The 17,460-nt window shown below is 43.4% G+C and overlaps 1 protein-coding gene across 4 annotated transcripts in view; it reads left to right on the top strand.

The window, feature by feature from the left end:
- Nucleotides 1-15,320, top strand: part of pstpip2 (proline-serine-threonine phosphatase interacting protein 2) — a 115,188-nt gene extending 99,868 nt beyond the window's left edge. For all 4 annotated transcript variants that reach the window (XM_080203173.1, XM_080203084.1, XM_080203202.1 and 1 more), the window contains exons 10-15: nt 3,232-3,330; nt 3,671-3,767; nt 4,341-4,413; nt 7,091-7,125; nt 8,029-8,091; nt 11,719-15,320. In XM_080203173.1, coding sequence (XP_080059299.1) covers nt 3,232-3,330; nt 3,671-3,767; nt 4,341-4,413; nt 7,091-7,125; nt 8,029-8,087 — 363 coding nt within the window. In that variant the 3' untranslated portion in view covers nt 8,088-8,091; nt 11,719-15,320. The remainder of the gene's footprint in view (nt 1-3,231; nt 3,331-3,670; nt 3,768-4,340; nt 4,414-7,090; nt 7,126-8,028; nt 8,092-11,718) is intronic.
- Nucleotides 15,321-17,460: the final 2,140 nt, after the last annotated feature.

Below are 17,460 nucleotides of genomic sequence, written 5' to 3'. Positions count from 1 at the left end.
AATCCACACCATCAATATCATGGGGGCTACCATTAACCAGAAATTTGACTGGACTAGCCATATATTTTTTATTGATTTGTGAGACATGGGTGTCACTGAGTGACCAGCATTTATTGCCCATCCCTGGTTGCCCTTGGAAGGCAGTTGAGAGTCAACTACATTGCTGTGGCTCTGGAGTCACGTGTACGGCAGACCAGATAAGGAGGGCAGACTTCCCTCCCTCATGGACATTAGCAAACCAGATGCGTTTTTCTGGCAATCGACAATGGTTTCATGGTCCTCGATTGATTTTTAATTCCAGATATTTTTTATTGAATTCAAATTCCACCATCTGCTGTGGTGGGATTCAAACCTGGGTCCCCCGAACATTGGCTGAATTTCTGGATTAATAGTCTAGTGTTAATACCACTAGACCATCGCCTCTCCCAGAATAAATACTGTGAATACAAGAGCAGGTTAAAGGCTGGGAATTCTGAATGAGTAACTCATCTCCCTGATTCACTTGGCCTGTCTCTACAGGGCACAAGTCAGGAGTGTGATGAGCTAGTCTCCACTTGCCTGGATGGGTGCAGCTCCAACAGAATTTCAACAGCCTATTTGATCGGCACCCCATCTATCGAATTAATGTTCACTTCCTCGCACAGCAGCAGCAATGTGCGCTTTATAGAAGATGCACTGCGGGAACTTACGAATGTTCCTTCAACAGCATCTTCCAAGTCTGGGGGTTCTCTTCACCTTTAGAATCCAGCTTTTCTGCGATATCTTTTGGGCTCTCCCCCATAGAAGAGAGTTCTGGGAAGTTCCAATCAACAGATAAAATGATGCTGACATGAGCTTAATCAGAATGAATTTGATGCCAATTGGTTGCCTTTAACAATGGTAATAATAGTGGCCTGGACTTTTGGCTCCCAAATTGGATTTTGGAATGCTGAACTTGATTTTTTTTGCTGGAAAAGCAATTTTCCTCTGCTCTCCTGGCCCCATGTTTTTAAAAGCAGCACAGTGATTAGCACTGCTGCCTCTCAGCGCCAAGGGTCCAAACTCAATTCCAGCCTCAAGTCACTGTGTAGAGTTTGCACATTTTCCTCGTGCCTCTGTGGATTTCTTCCGGGTGCTGTGGTTTCCTTCCACAGTCCAAAGATGTGTCGGTTAGGTTGATTGGCCATGCTAAATTAACCCTAACGTCAAGGGGATTAGCAGGGAAATATGAGGAGTTACGGGAATAGGGCCTGGGTGGAATTGTGGTTGATGCAGACTTGATGCATCCTTCTGCACTGTCGGGATTCAGTGTTTCTATGAAATAAAGCATTCCTTCTTGAAGAATTCATTGTCACTGGGGGAAACCTGCTGAGGAGTCAGCAACATTCTGAAAAGTATAAAATGTTTTATACCTTTACAAGTGTCACTATTAGATGCTGTACTGTAAGGTAGATATGTTTTGAAAGCAGTGATTCAACATAAGGCTTTATGATGTAAAGGTAAGTAGACCATCGCATTGTCCACCATTCTGTTAATGTTGTCATGCTTTGTAGTACTTTTAAGTATAATGCATTAAATATGTAGAAAAATATGTTGCTAAACCCTGCTTCTCACATTTAGGGCTTAGGTTTAAATGTAAAGGCAGCTGTGACTGCGGGGAGAAACATTCCTTTCCTTTGAAAGTTAAAAAAACACAAGCACGTGTTTCCCTTCATTGATTGACAGGCAATTTCCTTTGAAATGAATAAGACATCACCTGTCCTTTCAGTTTCAGACTTTGGAGTTGGAAGCCAAGCTGTGTTTGTAATGAATGCTTGGCTGAGTTCCAAAAATATTTGCTCTGTTTGACAAACCGTTTTACAGGATTATAATAAGCTACTTTGCCTTTGATGTGGTTTCACAACTATGGCTATTTACTCATCTTAATAACCATTTAAAGGATTGACTTTTTCTCTGAGTGGCAGTATGCTTATATCACAGTTTCATTAGATTGTCACAGGTTGAATTTACTTTCAACAATTTGAAAGAATTTCCCTTGCCATTGCATGCTTCCTGTGGACTTACGTGCTGGATATTGAGTGAATGGCTACAGTGAAATGTCAGAGTCATAAAGTTAGCATGGAATTCTGAGGTGGCATGGGGAATCTAGGAGCAGGGCTGGTATGAGTGATCTGAGGGGGCATGAGGTAGCATGGTGTATAAGAGGGTGAGATTTAGCAGGCCTTTAGATGATGTTGAAGGCAGGTTGCTATCTCTGAGAAGTAAGGATGCCTCTGCACTCTCACTCCTCCCATGTTACCCTGGCTCGCAAAATGCATCATGTGGATCCAAACACTGTATGAAAGAACTAAAATACTATGCAAAAACACATGCGTCAGATATGCAGCAAAGTTCTCAAACCAAGTTTTTCCTGAACCCATACGAAACTCCAGGCCAATGTGTTTGAAGTTTTAAGGCTTGAGACCTCCTTCCGCCTGCCTGGAGTGATTAAATAAACAAATGGAACAGTGTGATTCCCCTGAGGAAAGCTGACTGATCCGTTTGGGCATTTCAGAAGGAATGTGGATTCTCCCTCAATCAGACAGGCAACACTCACAGTAAGCAAAGTGAATGTTCAGATAAAAGCCCCATTTACATAAGCACGAAAAATATTGGTTGTGGCTCTCTCAACTCTGTGAAGCATCTTCAGATGTGTTACTATGTTAGAGACACTATATAAATGCAAGTTGTTGCTCCTCCTGTCCCAATGAGGTAAGAATGTGTACCCAGTCTAGTTGCTGAAATGAAGACAATTATGTGTTGACACGCTTTACATTCCAACATTAGGTGTGCTTGGTGTAGCGTTCCATCTTATCCCTGACCACACAATGTTTACCTAAAAATTGGACAGCAAAGGGTGCAAAATGCATTTTGGGCTATGCAATACCCTTATGGGAGGACCGTTGATGCCTAACCCATGAGTATATCTAATCCAAAGGCACTAAAACAAGGCAATTTGAGAGATGCCAGTTCTCTTATCCATCAGTTGCTATACACTTGAACTTCTAACCAACCTGATAAAGCTTGTGGGTGAAAAACAAATCCTGGCTCTTTCATAAGAAGAGTGAATGCTGGGGCTAACTAATACCTAATGAATATCAAACCAGATCTGACATGGTGGTGAGTTTATGTCTGTTTGCAAATATCCCTTCAGAATGGTGAAGGATGGTGAAAAGATAGAGTCTGATAACTTACCATTTATTCTGATTGCAGTTCCTGGAGAAGCAGGAGTGCGAGCGAATACATACAATGCGTAATGCCATGTGGGTACATGCCAATCAGCTCTCCCAGGAATGCGTGTCCAGTGACGAGGTAAGGGATTATTTATTGTTTTCTTGCCCGTTTCGGATCTTTTCTTCTGTCCTTATTTTTTAAATTCCTCACCTGCGTGAGATGCATAATTTCTTAATGAAAAGACAGAAAGCTGAGTTATTCCTTCAAAAGCAGTGTCGCTATAAAATGTGCAGCAATCTTCCATTCGAGCTACTGTTAGATCCTTAGCTGCAAAGCGGGAGGAAGTAAAAGGAGTTAGAATGAATCTGACGTGTGGCAATAAGTGACACGGCTACACTGGTGTGTTTCCAGCTTGGAAATTGAACCAGTCTGTTTTTTTTTCTTTTAACCCTCCTTCAATGTTTTGCTCCATCTTTAGATGTATGAAGAAATACGGAAGGTGCTGGAACAGTGCAACATCCTGAAAGACCTTGAATTCTTCATAGACTTGAAAAGGACTGGCGACACTCCACCAGGTAAAGCTGTCACCTTTAGCAGGAGGTGGAGATGCTGACGTTGGACTGGGGTGGGCACAGTTAGATGTCTCACAACACCAGGTTAAAGTCAAACAGATTTATTTGGAATCACGAGCTTTCAGAGCGTCGTTCCTTCATCTCCTTTAGTAGGAGGCTGAGGTACAACTCGTAACGGATGCTCTGCATTCCAGTTATCATGTGTGGAAAAACTATTGAGCACCCTCCAGGATTAGCTTGTGTAATGAAATCAAATGCTAAATTTACCTCCCCACCAGCCCTCTCCCCGCAACCCCCTCCCCACCTGAATCTTCTAGACATATCCATGGATGAACCCATTATTTTGGCTGTGGTTACAGGCTCCAGGCCCCTGCTCTAAGCAGTGTATCCTCCACGGACGAAACAATTATTGGAGATTCATCCCAATCTCTGATTTCGCTCATTATGTGTAGATAGACATTAGAGACCTGAAAACAGGTCTGAGAGCAAGGCTGCCAAAAAACACTTCAGTGGCACAAGTGGGGAAAGAAATTATTTCTTGGATTTTAATAATGAACTGTGTTTTATTCCATTCAGCCTCCATTCCATATGAGAATTACTACACTGGGCAGAGAGGGTTGCCTCCGAGCCGGGCTCCAGTCACCCCAAGGTGAGAGCTATGGATAGCAAGGAAAGAAACAGGCTTCATAAGAACATAAGAAACAGAAGCAGGAGTAGGCCATCTAGCCCTTCGAGTCTGCCCTGCCATTCTCTCAACTCTGGCATCAGCCTAGTAAACCTCCTCTGCACTCCCTCCAAGGCCAAAATATCCTTGCGTAAGTGCGGCGACCAAAACTGCACACAGTACTCCAGCTGCGGCCTCACCAGTGCCCTATACAGCTGCAGCAAGACCTCCCTACTTTTATATTCAATCCCCCTCGCTATGAAGGCCAGCATCCCATTAGCCTTCCTGACCACCTGCTGCACCTGCAGGCTGGGTTTTTGCGACTCATGCACAAGGACCCCGAGGTCCCTCTGCACCGTCACCTGCTGCAGTTTTTCGCCACATAAGTAATAGTCCTTCCTACCATTATTCCTACCAAAGTGGATCACCTCGCACTTGCCAACATTAAATTCCATTTGCCAGTTCCTGGCCCATTCGCCCAGCCTATCTAGATCCTTCTGCAGACTCTCCATACCCTCCGCGCAATTTGCTGTTCCACCAATCTTGGTGTCATCAGCAAATTTCGACACCATACACTCGGTTCCCTCCTCCAGATCATCTATATAAATGGTAAATAGCTGAGGCCCCAGCACCGATCCCTGGGGCACTCCACTAGTCACCAACTGCCAATCCGAATAGCACCCATTGACCCCCACTCTCTGCCTCCTATTTGACAGCCAATCCTCTATCCACGCTAACACCCTACCCCCAACTCCATGCCCCCTTCTGCAATAACCTCTTGGTGAGGTACCTTGTCAAACGCCTTCTGAAAATCAAGAAAGACCACATCCACCAGCTCTCCTCTATCCACCGCCCTAGACACATCCTCATAGAACTCCAATAAATTTGTCAGACACGACTTCCCCTTAACGAAACCGTGCTGCGTCTGCTCTATCAAGCAATTCCCCTCAAGATGCCTCGCTATTTCCTCCTTGATGACGGATTCTAACATTTTACCTTCAACAGATGTTAAACTAACCGGCCTATAATTCCCTGCCTTTTGCCTGCCACCCTTCTTAAACAATGGCATAACATTAGCCATTTTCCAATCTTCTGGCACTTCCCCGGAATCCAGCGACGTTTGGAAAATAACCACCAAGGCATCCACTATCACCTCCACCATTTCTTTCAGAACCCTTGGATGCATTCCATCCGGTCCTGGGGACTTGTCCACAATCAGTCCCTCCAGTCTGTCGAGCACCGCCTCTCTAGTAACAATAATGTCATTGAGACCCTCCTGTCCTACCATCTTTCCATCGCTAACGCCCGGCAAATTATTCACGTCCTCCTCCGTGAAGACCGAAACAAAAAAGTTATTCAAGGCCTCAGCCATTTCCCCATCCCCTACCACTAAGTCCCCCCTCTCATCCTCTAAGGGTCCAACGTTCACCCTAGCCAGCCTCTTCCTTTCTATGTATTTATAAAAACTCTTGCTATCCTTTTTTATATTAAGCGCTAGCCCAGCTTCATAGTTTCTCCTACCCTTCTTTATCAACTTCTTTGTCAATCTTTGTTGACTTTTAAACCTCTCCCAATCCTCTTCTCGCCCACTACTCTTAGCTACTCTAAACGCCTCCACTTTTAATTTAACACTTTCCTTCACCACCTTCGTTATCCACGGCTTATTACCTCTCCTCCTACGGTCCTTTTTAACCATCGGAATAAATTTCTGCTGAGCACCAAGAAAGATCTCCTTAAAGATCCTCCACTGCTCCTCAGCAGACCTACCTTCCAACGCGCTCCCCCAGTCAACATTCGCCAATTCTTCTCTCATCCTTCCACACTTCAGAATTGTTTATTCTGTCTGACTGGTGTCTTCACTCTGTCCCAGGATGGGAGAACGAAAACCTCATAATAACAGACTCTCACAATATAAATTAAATGGGTGTCAAATGTGAGAACCTTGAATGTATTCTGCACAGTACAAAATCTCCTTTTGAATTGAGTGTATGTCTCACGCTCTCTCCTCAATTCTTGTTTTCAAACTGGCAAAATAATTTTCAATTGGTGCAGGATCTGTAATGTTGGGAAATTGATCTAGAGTCATAGAATCCCTACAGTGCAGAACGAGGCCATTTGGCCCATCAACTCTCTGGCAAAGCATTCTTCAAATGCCTTAGCCCCATAACCCCAAATACTTACCCCACTAATCCCCCTAGCCTACACACTCGGGAACACTAAGGGGCAATTTAACATGGCCAATCCAATTAACCTGCACATCTTTTGACTGTGGGAGGAAACCGGAGCACCCAGAGGAAACCCACATAGACACGGGGAACATGTTCAAACTCCAGACAGACAGTAACCTGAGGCTGGAATCGAACCTGGGTCCCTGGAGCTGTGAGGCAGCAGTGCTAACCACTGTGCCACCATGCCACTTGCAATGGTGGGAAGTTGGTCCAAAATGCAGAAAACAGAAACTTATGTGGAAATGTGAGTAAAAGAACTGAGAGCGACACACACATAGATGTAGTCTTCATTTCCTAACTCAGTTATGGTGAAATCTTAATAATTAATAATGTAACAATGGATTGATATCTTTGTTTGCTCAGAAGTTATTTTGGGCTGAATATTTTGTATTTCTGGTGAGAAATAATTTACAATCTTCCTTTCTTTTCTTCAGACGTATGCCCCTATCAAGCCCTGACAATACAGCATGTAAGTAGCTATCCCTAAATATAATTAATCAATCATATTCAAGGCAGAGCAATAAAAGGCATTTAGACATTCAGTTTAGGCATCATCTTTGTACCTTATTATTTTGGTAATGGGTTTGATCTTGCAATTGTGGCCATGTGTGATATCAAAACTTGAATGGTAAAGAATGCTGTTGAAAAATTGTTAACGTGATGCATAAGTGACTGCATGAGATGCCCAATGCTGCTCATGCTGTTGACACAGGTGTGGCCAGCCTGTGGATGTCCTTTGGCTTTACAGAAGTGTAAGTTGTCAATTCAACTGTAGATTTTGAACAGGGAAGAAATTGCAGCAAGAACCCCAAGGCAACCAATTAGTAATCAGAGCATTTCATCTCCAAGAATAACTTGCCAGAATGATTTGACCATATAAGTGTCAACGGCAAGAGTGGCTCCTGGGAATCTTGTGCTGTCAGTTTTAGAGAATCGTAGAAATCTACAGCGCACAAGGAGAACATTCGGCCCATCAAGTCTGCACTGACCACAATCCTACCCAGGCCCTGTCCCCATAACCCCATGCATTTACCCCAACTAGTTCCCCTAAAACTAAGGGCAATTTAGTATAGCCAATCCACCTAACATTATAGTAACAATTTTTCAATAGCATTCTTTAATAATTTAATACCATACTCCAAGCTGTACCATTTCTGTGATATGGAAGCATAGCCTTGTGTTGTTTTAGTACTTAAGTGAAAGTAGAGAAAAGTAATCTTTGAAACATTGGCTCTAGTCCCTCTCCAGATGCTGTCAGACCTGCTGAGTTTTTTCCAGCATTTTCTGTTTTTATTTCAGATTCCAGCATCCACAGTATTTTGCATTTATTAAAGAAGATGATTCAATGTCTTTGCTTTTTCTCTTACACCAGGTGAGCCACAGTATGCTACAATTGGAGAAAATAATTACAGGTTTATTCACCACCATTAGCAGTGTAAGTACATCAAATATTCCTACGTTCTCTGATTTTCTTCTCTCTTTCCTGTGGTAGTAACCACTGTTTGTTTCTGGTCCCCCGAATCGATGTTATTAATGTGAGAGCGTAACCAATGTGCATCAACAGCCTGTTAAATAATGAGGGATTAGCCAAGGTCGATCTCTATCATGACGATTCTTAGCAGCAGGAGGCGCTGGATGGGAATCAAGCATGGGGCTAGAGCAGAATCTTTTTTTATTTATTAGTGTGACAAGTAGGCTTACATTAACACTGCAATGAAGTTACTGTGAAAATCCCCTAGTTGCCACACTCCGATGCTGTTTGGGTACACTGAGGGAGAATTTAGCATGTCAATGCACCTAACCAGCACATCTTTTGGACTGTGGGAGGAAAGCGGAGAACCTGGAGAAAACCTACGTGTACACGGGGAGAACATGCAGACTGCACACAGACAGGGACCCAAACCAGGAATTGAACTCAGCGCTGTAAATCAGAAGTTCTAACCACTGTGCCACTATGCCACCCCACTTTGTACTCTCACTAGAGTTATTATACATTGTTCTGTTCTGTACTTATAAAAAGGATGTGCTCTGGAGAAGGCATACAAACATTGACTAGAATGATATCAGATACAAAAGGGTATAACTATCAGGAAAAACTGAACAGTCTTTTTTCCCAAGAAATGAGAATACTTTTGTGGCTACGAGAGCAGATCAGAGGCTGGGAATTCTGTGGGATGTAATTCATCTTCTAACTCCTCAAAATTTGTCTATCATCGACATTCACAATTGCCTGGATCACACTCATCACATTGAGTGTGATGCAATACTCCCAGCTTGCCTGGATGAGTGTGGCTCCAATAATACTTAAGAAGCTGAAAGTCATCCAGCATAAAGCAGCCAGCTTGACTGGCACCCCACTCATCAAAATAAACATTTTCTTATCTCCCATAAACACTATCCTAACTTGGAACTTGGAACGTGTCCTGGTCCCTCCACATGGATGCTATAGTTAAGAAAGCCCACCAATGCCTTTACTTTCTCAGGAGGCTAAGGAAATTCAGCATGTCTGTTATGACTCTCACCAATTTTTACAAATGCACCATAGAAAGCATCCTTTTCAGATGCATCACAACTCGGTATGGCTCTTGTTTTGATCAAGACTACAAGGAACTACAAAGAGTTGTAAACATAGCCCAGTCCATCACACACACCAGCCTCCCATTTATTGACTCCATCTACACTTCCTGCCTCAGAGAAGCAGCCAACATAATCAAGGGCCCCACACACCCCAGACATACTCTCTTCCTTTGGGAAAAAGATACAAAAGTCTGAGATCACTTATCAACCAATTCAAGTACAGCTTCTTCCCTGCTGCCATCAGACTTTTGAATGGACCTACCTTGTAGTAAATTGATCTTTCTCTACACCCTAGCTATGACTGTAATGTTATATTCTGCACCCTTTCCTTTCATTCTCTCCCCATGTACTATATGAATGGTATGTTTTGTCTATATAGCACGTAAGAAACAATATTTTTCACTGCATCCCAATACATGTGACAATAAATCAAATCAATCTACACTGCCGTTCCTTCACTGTTGTTAGAACATAAGAACATAAGAAATAGGAGCAGGAGTAGGCCATCTAGCCCTTCAAGCCTGCCCCGCCATTCAATAAGATCATGGCTGATCTGAAGTGGATCAGTTCCACTTTCCCGCTTTCTCTCCATAACCCTTAATTCCCTTGTCTATCAAAAACCTATCTACCTGTGACTTAAATATATTTAGCGAGGTAGCCTCCACCACTTCAACGAGCAGGGAATTCCAGAGATTCACCACCCTTTGAGTGAAGAAGTTCCTCCTCAACTCTGTTCTAAACTGCACCCCCCCTTATCTTGAGGCTGTGCCCTCTAGTCCTGCTATCCTTTCTAAGCGGGAAGAATCTCTCTACCTCTACCCTATCTAACCCCTTCATTATCTTATACGTCTCTGTAAGATCCCCCCTCATCCTTCTAAACTCCAACAAGTACAGACCCAGTCTATTTAGTCTCTCTTCATAGGCCAACCCCCTCATCTCCGGTATCAGCCTAGTGAATCTCCACTGCACTCCCTCCAAGGCCAATATATCCTTCCGCAAGTGCGGCGACCAAAACTGCACACAGTACTCCAGCTGCGGCCTCACCAGTACCCTGTATAGTTGCAGCAAGACCTCCCTACTTTTATATTCTCATCCCCCTCGCTATAAAGGCCAATAAGGCTATAAAGGTTGTTGGGTCAAAATCCTTGATCTTCCTCCCCAACAGCATTGTGGGCGTACCTACACAACATGGACTGCGGCGGTTCAAGAAGGCAGCTCGCCATCACCTTCTCGATGGCAATTAGGGATAGGCAATAAATGGTGGCCTAATCAGCAAAGCCCAGATCCCATGAGCGAATAAAAAAAACAGAGGATGGCCTGATAAAGGTTTCCACGATTATGAAAGGGTATTATAGAGTAGAAAAAATGTTTCTGCTTGCTCAAATTTATGTAGTGTGGGAGGCCAGTGAGGAGATTCAAATCTAGAGATGGTGTTTTTTATTACTTTTGTAAGTTACTATAGTTATTATCAGCAAATGTAGGAAATCCCAGGGCATCCATTATAATTTGCAAGGGAACCCAAGGGAAAACATCATTTGTGCTGCTGTAGATGCCAGCCAGTTTTACATAGAGATAGGAACATGAGTAGACAATATGGCTCCTGAAGCCTGCTTCAGAATTCAATATGATCATTGTGGATCTTTGGTTTCAGCTCCACTTTCCTGCCTAGTCTCCATATTCCTTAATTCCCTAAAAGACGAAAACTCTGCCGATCTCAGCCTTAAATGTAGTCAACAACAACCCCCTTGTACAAAGAATTTCAAATATTCACAATTCTTTGAGTGAAAAAATTTCTCTTCATCTCAGCCCCCATATCCTGAGGCTGTGCTCCCGTGATCTAGATTCTCCAGCCAGGGGAAACTATCTTTCCTTGTCAAGTCCCTCCAGTATCATGTATGCTTCATTCAGAATACCTTGCATTGTTCTAAATTCCAGATATTATCGAAAAATGCTAGAAAATCTCAGCATGTCTGACAGCATCAGTGGAGAGAGAGTAGAGCCAATGTTTCAAGTTTAGATGACACTTCGTCAGAGCTCAAAATGTTGGCACTATTCTCTCTCCATAGATGCTGTCAGACCTGCTGAGATTTTCCAGCATTTTATGTTTTTGTTTCAGATTCCAGCATCTGCAGTATTTTGCGTTCATCCAAATTTACTTAGTTTCTCATCCCAGGAACATATCTAATAAACTTGTACTATAGAAACAAACCAGTTCAACTATTCTGCACTGGTGTTTATTCTGCAAATGAACCTCCTGACTTTGTTCGTATAATCTTCTATTCCTTTATCCTCCACGTGTTTAACCCTTAAATGCATCTAATCTGCTGTGTAGCCAAAGGCAAATCTTTCAACTAGTTCAAACTCTGAAATTTGCAGCTGTTTCTTCCTAAAATCAAATAAAACTCTATATTAGTGGATAAAGTAATCAGTAATTGATCGTACCTCTTAATTTAAGTTATTCAACGTTGATTACTTGTATCCACAGATTGGAGATCGGATCTCGGCAGCAGAAAGACCATCGGATGCTCTGCAATGATGGGGCAGTAGACACTCTATTCATCGAGGAATGGAAGATCGTTTGAAGAATGTGGCTTAAATGTTGAGCTCAAGGAATATGACTGTTGCTGCCAGAATTAATATATTTTTCATTTTTATATAGCTCTGTCACATTGACACATCGATGATATCAAATTTGGTTGCGATCACAATCAGTCCAAGGATGGAATTATAATTTGAACTTTCGTTTCTTCCTTTCCCCCCTCCCCTTGTCAAACCATATGGCTAACTCTACAAAGACCTGCTTGCCTGAAGACTTAGCTGGTCACATCTGAGTAACTGAGACATTCAAGCAAGGAGGTAGTCAATAAATCTCTAATCTCTGATGCTGGCTAGTCTTATCTGGAATGGAATTAAAAGCACCAAGCTTTCCATCTCCCTGGTCTAAGAAGAGGAACACCAGCCATGGTTCCTGGTCAACAGTTGAATAATTTGGCCAACACAACAATTATCCTTACTCTGGATTGTTCCTTGTTGTTTTCTATAACTAACCTAAACTTTATGATACAATGATTACTGTTTCCTAAATGCTCCTCTACTGACACTTTATCCTGCTGGCCCAGTGCAAATGGATTCTGTATCATTATATTCTTAGCCCTGTCGAGGTCATAGATGCATGGTATCTACTGTAAATAGCATGGAGACAGAATTTTGAAATCTGTAAGTTTTTTTGGCATTTTGTATGATCTTACTGAATGGTATAGGAAACACATGTGGAACTATGGCATATTATAAATACTGTAATCTAGGTTTATGTAACAACTCATCATTCTGCTGGTAACTTAGTCACAGATGCAATTGCATTTCTTGATGAGCTTATCACGGGCTGGTTGGTTACTTTTTCATGTTTTTAATATATTTCTGGTTCCCTTCCTGTACATTTTCTCACTTAAGAGCTTGCTAGATCATTTCAGAATCAGCACATATTATGGGGCTGGAGTCAAATCAGTTCAGGTAGGTCCCTCCTCTGAAAGACATGAATGAACTTGTTGAGTTTCATAACAATCCAATGGTTTTTAAAGATATTTTCTGATTCTTGCCCATGAATTAATATCTTGAGTCCTGGGTTACTAATCCATTGCCTAGTACTAGACTGCAGCAGAAGCCAGGATGGATAGCATGAAAAACATGGTATCATCTCAAGTTCTGTTCAGCCTTATCCCAAGAAGCTGACTTACTGAGAACATAGCTGAATAGTGCAGGCCAAAGACGCCCCAGATTCAAACTCTTCTCTGTGACCAGTTAGCTGTTTTCAGCCCAGAACAGCGGGTGGGATTTCAATAATAGACCTCAGCACCATTGGGCTCCGGGTGGAAGAATGGGGCACAACTCCCTCACTATCTCATGATTCCTCGGAGAAGTGCCTTCACCTCTCTGGTGAGCTGGGAATCCAGGCCTCAAACTGCGATGCTGCCCATGGTTGAACAGCCTTGCCATCTATGTGACCCCCCAACTTGCTCTTGTGAAACCATACCCCAGCATGGCAGGAACATGGAGGGTATGAGAGAAAATTGGGGCGTAAGTTATTAAAAAAAAGGCTTCGGCGCAGATCATCACTGTCATAGATGTGAGGTTTCAGTTAACTTTACAGAAAGTAAAAGATTAATAGAATTTTACAGCACTGGAAGAGACCATTAAGCTCATCCTGCCAATGCTATCTCTTCGAAAGATGATTAGTCTTCAGTTAGTCCCAGTCCCCTGTTGCTTCCCTCAGGCCCGGCTATATTTTTTTCTATTCATGTATATATTCAGCTTCATTCTGTGAAAGTCATTGTTGAATTTGCTTCCACTGTCCTTTGAGGCAGTGCGTTATGTAGCAATTTGTTGTGCAGGACAGATCGCTTCACCCCCCACTGATTATTAATCCTGCTGCCACTGAGAAATGTTTCTCCTGATCTACTCCACCAAAACCATTCCTAATTTTAAACAGCTTGAAGGAGAATAACGTCAGCTTCTCCAGCTGCACCACACGCTTGGGGTCCTTATCCAAGGTGCTACTCTAGTAAATCGCCGCTGCATCCTCTGAGAGATATGAAGCAAAGACAGATCAATAAAGTGAAGGTGCGGGTCCCCCATAATTTGGCTGCAAGGCAGAACAGGCTTGACGGGCTGAATGTCCTACTCCTAATCCTATGGAATTCACTAGCCAAAAACAGGCCCTCCAGCCAGTCCATGGTGATGTTTAAACAAACCCTTTGGTCTTGGTAAGGTAATACCAATGTACGTTTTTCCCATTGTTCTACTTGTGTCAATCTGGTCCCTGTAAGAAAGCTAAAGCCAATTTCTGTAAGGTGTAAAGGAGACTTGGGGCAATGGTTTACGTGCTTCCACTCCCGAACTCACCCCATAATATGACTGGGTGGGCGATGAAATCAGATTCGTGGTTCTAAATCTTCACACTGTGATCAAGTAAAATGGCTGATAGATAATTGATAACAGAACAGTGCATCGTAAAAGTAAAATACTGTGGAAGCTGGAAATCTGTAAGAAATCAGGAATTGCTGGAAAAACTCAGCAGATCTGGAAGCATCTGTGGAGAGAGAAACAGAGTTAACTTCTTGAGTCATATGACTCTTCTAAAGCATCAGCTTTAGAACAGCATATGGCACGATGATACAGTGGTTAGCACTGCTGCCACGTCGTGCCAAGGACCTGGGTTCAATTCTGGCCTCGGGTCAGTGTCTGTGCGGAGTTTGCACATTCTCCCATGTCTGCGTGGGTTTCTTCTGGGTGCTCCGCTTTCCTCCCAGCCTCCAAAGATATGCGGGTTAGGTTGATTGGCCATGCCAAACTGCCTCTTAGTGTCAGGGGGATTAGCAGGGTAAATATGTGGTGTTACGGGGATAGGGCTTGGGTGGGGTTGTTGTCGGTACAGGCTTGATAGGCTGAATGGCTTCCTTCTGCACTGTAGGGTTCTGTGATTCTAGTTGGTCAAAGTTTCTCAGAAGCCCAAGGAGCCACATTAAAGAATCACATTAATATTTGATCCACATTGCAGATGAGAAGTTAGTAACTACTGGGACTGTCACAATTCCACCATATTCATCCCACTCATTAAATCTCCAGCGATTTTTAACACAGGACAAATCTCTATTTGAGATTGGAATTTTAAGTGTCTTCTGTAAGATTGCCATTTGTTATAAGGATTCTCAGGATGTGGGTGTCACTGGCAGGTCTTATAGCTCAAGTGGGTGGCAAGGCCCAATTTACTGTCCAGCTCTCTAGTTGCCTTCAGGGTATTAAGAGTCAGCCAGTGTCCATTCTAGCACTGGAGCCCCAGTGAGCAGGGCCTGGGTAAGAGGGTGCAAGTCAAATACTAATAACTTGCTGACTAAGCGTATCTTTTATTTATTTTGCAAATCTTATAGTGAAGAAATGGGGCGGTTTTGGTAGATAATTGTAATTTTTACTACATACCAGTGTTTTTTGTTGCTTGAGACTTCGCTACTAAATAATACTGCACTGTGCAACCAAAACAAATAACTGCTTGTATTTAATTTAGGCTGTAATTAAACTTTTGGAGAAAAGAAATGCATGTGCTTTACTGTTAAATACTTGCAGTGGGGGGGGGAATTCTCCCAAAAAAGTTCCAGGTGCTGAATTCACAGAATGTAAATCATGATTGCTTTTTTCAGTGGGAGTTCACGCTAGAATCTCCCACACTCTGTGCAACGCAGAGGTCACAATTGGGAATATCCTGAAAAGCCCAGGGGATGGGGGAGGGCCTATTCACACCGGAGTCTGACAGTTCCGGAACTCTGTGCATGCATTAAACTGCAGTTTAATGGCCAGCTCAATCACGGCCCCCGCGAGCATTCCTGGGCCCACCCCTACCCCCACCTTCCCCCGTCACAGAGCACCCCAATCTCCAGTCCCCCTCCCCAGCAGTGATGATCCCCCGCCTGCAGACTACCACCCCGGTAGACCTCCCCACCCCACCCCCCTGCTGGACCCCTCCCTGGTCAGACCCCTCTCCCACAGGAGGCAGACCCCCAGCCTGCCCCGATTGTCAGCCTCCCTCCAGCCCGAATTGATCCCAATGCAGAGTGGCAGTGAGAGCCCCAGCCCCACTGATTATGCCCTAGACTCTACCCCGACATGGCCCCACCCACTTGTCACGGCCCTCTAGGCCATAGCCCTTGGTACTGTTCTGTGCCTGGTGGAAACTTTAGTCCCTGACCCGATAATCAGATTCAAATAAGATTAAAAGTAGATTTAATGATTTACTTGCTGTTCCAGCCAGTTTCTAGTGTAGTTCCAATTGCATTGGGAATGCATGCACAAATCCCATTTTTTTTACTATTTAAATGGTAAAAAATTGCAGCATGCTGCTGTACAGAGGGACCTGGGTGTCCTTGTGCAGGTGTGGTCCTGTAATCAAACAAAAATCCTGCTAGTTTAGTCTCCATAAATGCCACCAGTTGTTTTCTTTATGCCATTTTTGAAGGTTTGAACCGCCCGTTCTGCCAGTCCATTTGTTGATAGTTGATAAAGTGCAGTCCGGATATGTCAGATACTATTAGAGAACACAAAGTTCTGGAAATCACCACGCATCCTGGACATACTTTCTTCCCCCTTCTTCTGTTGGAAAAGCGATACAAAATTCTAAGAACACATACCAACCAACTCAAGAACAGCTTCTTCCCAGCTGCCATCAGATTTTTGAATGGACCTACCTCACATTAAGCTGATTTTTCACCATACCCTGGCTATGACTGTGACACCAAATTCTGCACTCTCTCCTTTCCTCCTCCCCTATGTACTCTATGAACAGTACTTTTTGTCTCTCTATAGCTCACAGGAAACATCACTTTTATCATAACATAAGAAACAGGAGCAGGAGTAGGCCATCTAACCCTTCGAGCCTGCCCCGCCATTCAATAAGATCATGGCTGATTTGAAGTGGATCAGTTTCACTTTCCCGCTTTCTCCCCATAACCCTTGGTTCCCTTGTCTATCAGAAATCTATCTACCTGTGACTTAAATATATTCAACGAGGTACCCTCCACCACTTCAACGGGCAGAGAATTCCATAGATTCACCACCCTTTGAGTGAAGAAGTTCCTCCTCAACTCTGTTCTAAACTGCCACCCCCCCCCCACCGCTTATTTTGAGGCTGTGACCTCTAGTTCTGTTTTCCTTTCTAAGCAGAAAGAATCTCTCTACCTCTACCCTATCTAGCCCTTTCATTATCTTGTAAGTCTCTATAACATCCCCCCTCAGCCTTTTAAACTCCAACGAGTACAGGCCCAGTCTATTTAATCTCTCCTCATAAGCTAACCCCCTCATCTCCGGTATCAGCCTCGTGAACCTTCTCTGTACTCCCTCCAAGGCCAAAATATCCTTCCGCAAATAAGGGGACCAAAACTGCACACAGTATTCCAGTTGCAGCCTCATCAGTGCCCTGTACAGTTGCAGCAAGACCTCCTTGCTTTTATATTCTATCCCCCTTGCTATAAAGGCCAACATTCCATCCGCCTTCTTCATCACCTGCTGCACCTGCAGACAATAATAAATCGAATCAGAGTAAAGACTGGCCACCAGATGCAACTCCTGGCCAGCATCTTCATTTTTCATACTCCAGGGTGGCCATTACATATTTCCATTAATATAGGATGTCCTTCTGGGAGTGGAACAATTATTCAGAACCCCCAAGGAATGATCCCATCCT

This window comes from Carcharhinus amblyrhynchos, chromosome 1, assembly GCF_965287045.1.
Source record: "Carcharhinus amblyrhynchos chromosome 1, sCarAmb.v2.hapA, whole genome shotgun sequence".
NCBI classification, from domain to species: domain Eukaryota; kingdom Metazoa; phylum Chordata; class Chondrichthyes; order Carcharhiniformes; family Carcharhinidae; genus Carcharhinus; species Carcharhinus amblyrhynchos.
The sequence above is the reverse complement of the archived record's forward strand: the minus strand, read 5'-3'. Positions and strand labels throughout refer to the sequence as shown.